At 37.9% G+C, this 2,500-nt stretch overlaps 1 protein-coding gene across 1 annotated transcript in view; it reads left to right on the top strand.

The window, feature by feature from the left end:
* LOC137995618 (uncharacterized) overlaps positions 1-1,461 on the top strand; it is a 5,667-nt gene extending 4,206 nt beyond the window's left edge. Inside the window, exon 5 of the mRNA XM_068841146.1 lies at positions 1,438-1,461. Within this exon, the coding sequence (XP_068697247.1) occupies positions 1,438-1,461 (24 nt within the window). The remainder of the gene's footprint in view (positions 1-1,437) is intronic.
* The last annotated feature ends 1,039 nt before the right edge of the window (positions 1,462-2,500 follow it).

Here is a 2,500-nt window from a genome sequence, read left to right as displayed (position 1 = left end):
ATCAATTTCAAAATAATCTGTGACTCGTAAGTTTAAATATAGAGTTTACTGAAATAGCTGTAAATAGTTACTTTTGGAAACTTCTAGACTCTCTTTGGATACTTATATAAGCGACTCTCTAGTCAGGTGGTTGTTGTTGTTCTGATTCCGGACTTCGTTCCCTGTCTGTGATTTCCAAATGATATTGTGTGACAACTGACAAGTGAAGGGATTTTCCCGTAAGTGTGTGATTCAGACATTCTGCAGTGGAGTGAGATACTGTGAAAGAAGTCTTCAGGAGATTTCGTCAAAGAGAAGGACAGGTCAGATAAGCATAGAGAAGTATCCAGTTAAATGTAGTGAGATTGTACTAAGAGTAGTAAATAGCTCGAGTTAAGTTGTCTCCCGTTGTTTACAGTTAAATAAATTGCATTTCGTGGAAATAGCGAGGTTATGATCTTTCTGCCGGTAATTAGTTACTCTAACACTTGCAATTCATAAGAAATAGATATGAAGAAATTACATGTACCTAGTAACGTTATATTTAACAATAGTCTTTACAAGTGGAAATTGTCATCCACAGATGCATTGATGGCTACAGCAGGGTTATAACTTACCTCAAGTGCAGCTCAGACAATGCCTCTGTAACAGTGTTAAAATTGTTCCAACATGCTGTCAACGAATGAGGCTTAGCCTCGCGTGTTTCTGAGTGATATGGGAGTTGAGAACCGAGATGTGGCATATTTCATGCTTACCTATAGTGCAAGGGGACCAGGAAGAGGTAGTTTCATCATAGGAAGGAGCGTGCACAACTCACGTATAGAGAGACTTTGGAGGGACGTTTACCAAATTGTGCTGTCAGTCTTTTATGACTGGAGGAAAATCGATACCTAGACATAGACAACAATGATCACCTGTTCTGCTTACATTTTCTCTAGAAGCCACTACTCAACAAAATGTTGGTTGATTTTTCTACTTCTTAGATGAATCACTCCAATGCAACTTTTCATTATGGGAATGCAGCAAGCAGCTCACAAAAATGGCATGGTGCCTTCAGAATACTTTAAAAGTCTTAATTTGGCAAGCCTTTGGTAACATTACAGATTCAGTGCTCATTTGCTTAAAGAAACTAAGGTCGTAATATCGTGTATGTTTTGTTAAAGAAATAGATTATTTCATTCTGTTAAATGACTCCTTGATTGGCATTTGATTACCTTAATACCTTAGAGATTAGTAACATTAAGACTGGATAACACGAGAAAAGTTTACTTTTTCTGGGACGTTTTGTCAATGGATCTATCCTAACCTGTTTGTTCAATGACCTGTTTTTATATTTCTGCTTACCTGTGGTACCAAAGTTTGAGGACTGTTTAATCTACTGGATATCATCACAGAAGTAAGTGCTCCATGATGTGAGATCTGTTGAAATTAAGCATCATAGTCCATTTTTTATTGTAGTTCATAGAAGCTGAAATCGAATAGATGGAATAAATATAAATTAAGAGAATTATACAATTTGCGGAATCTAGTGGATTTTTAACCATTTTCCCCTAGATCAGTGTCAACTTAGATTTATTATATCTGCGCCGCTGCAATCAAAGGCTCCGTTTACACAGAAGTGGGGTAAGCCACCTAGGTAGGGTAGGGTAGGGTAGGGTAGGGCATAGTTTACAATCCCCGAGAAAACTGTTCAATTTTGAGCAATTTGGAACGGCAGTGATAGAATAGCATCGAGAAATATTTCATAGTGTAACGGCGCCTTAAGAAAGAAACTTTTAGTTTGAAAACCTTGAGACTGTAAAACAAACACGAGGTCTATTTTGTCTGGACATTTGCATGGTAAGTTTGAAAGAAAAGCACTTAATAGGGTGAGATGTTGCTTTCTATCCCATACATTCTAGTGTTGTGCTCGCTCAGGTAACACCCACAGAAACTAACCAAAACAACAAATGTTCGCTCGAAAATTCGAAGGAAAATTCGGGAAGAGCGAATTTTCGCTCGGAATATCGGAACAAATTATCAGTGAATGCGAATTTTCGCTCGAAATTTCGGAACGAATTATCGGTCAAAGCGAATTTTCGCTCGAAATTTCAGAACGAATTGTCGGCCAAAGCGAATTTTCGCTCGAAAATTCGCGTCAACTACAACAATAGACATTGCGAAAATTCTGCGAATTTTCTGCGAACTTTCGCGCTGGACAAAAATTCGCCATTTTTCGTCGAATTACGTTCTCATTACTTTTTCACAATACTGTAGTAGTTGTCACACATGGACTTGCCGTTGTTGAACTTGTAAAAAGAAATGCATAAAAAAGGTTGGCGATTTGTTAACTACAAACTTACAACGTTAATTGGGTCTTCCTCCCGCTCATTTACTCGTCATGCAAAAAATATGTATCAGTCATACAGGGATTGTATACGTTCCACTTATTGCTTTTCCGGACAGAAATTTGGTTCGTCCATTTACTCTAAATCAGAACAGAGAGTTAAGAGTCATTGTCAGAGAAAACCGGGCGCTGCCA

This window comes from Montipora foliosa, chromosome 3, assembly GCF_036669935.1.
Source record: "Montipora foliosa isolate CH-2021 chromosome 3, ASM3666993v2, whole genome shotgun sequence".
Classification (NCBI taxonomy): domain Eukaryota; kingdom Metazoa; phylum Cnidaria; class Anthozoa; order Scleractinia; family Acroporidae; genus Montipora; species Montipora foliosa.
Note: the sequence above shows the minus strand (reverse complement) of the source record. Positions and strands in the feature narration are given on the sequence as shown.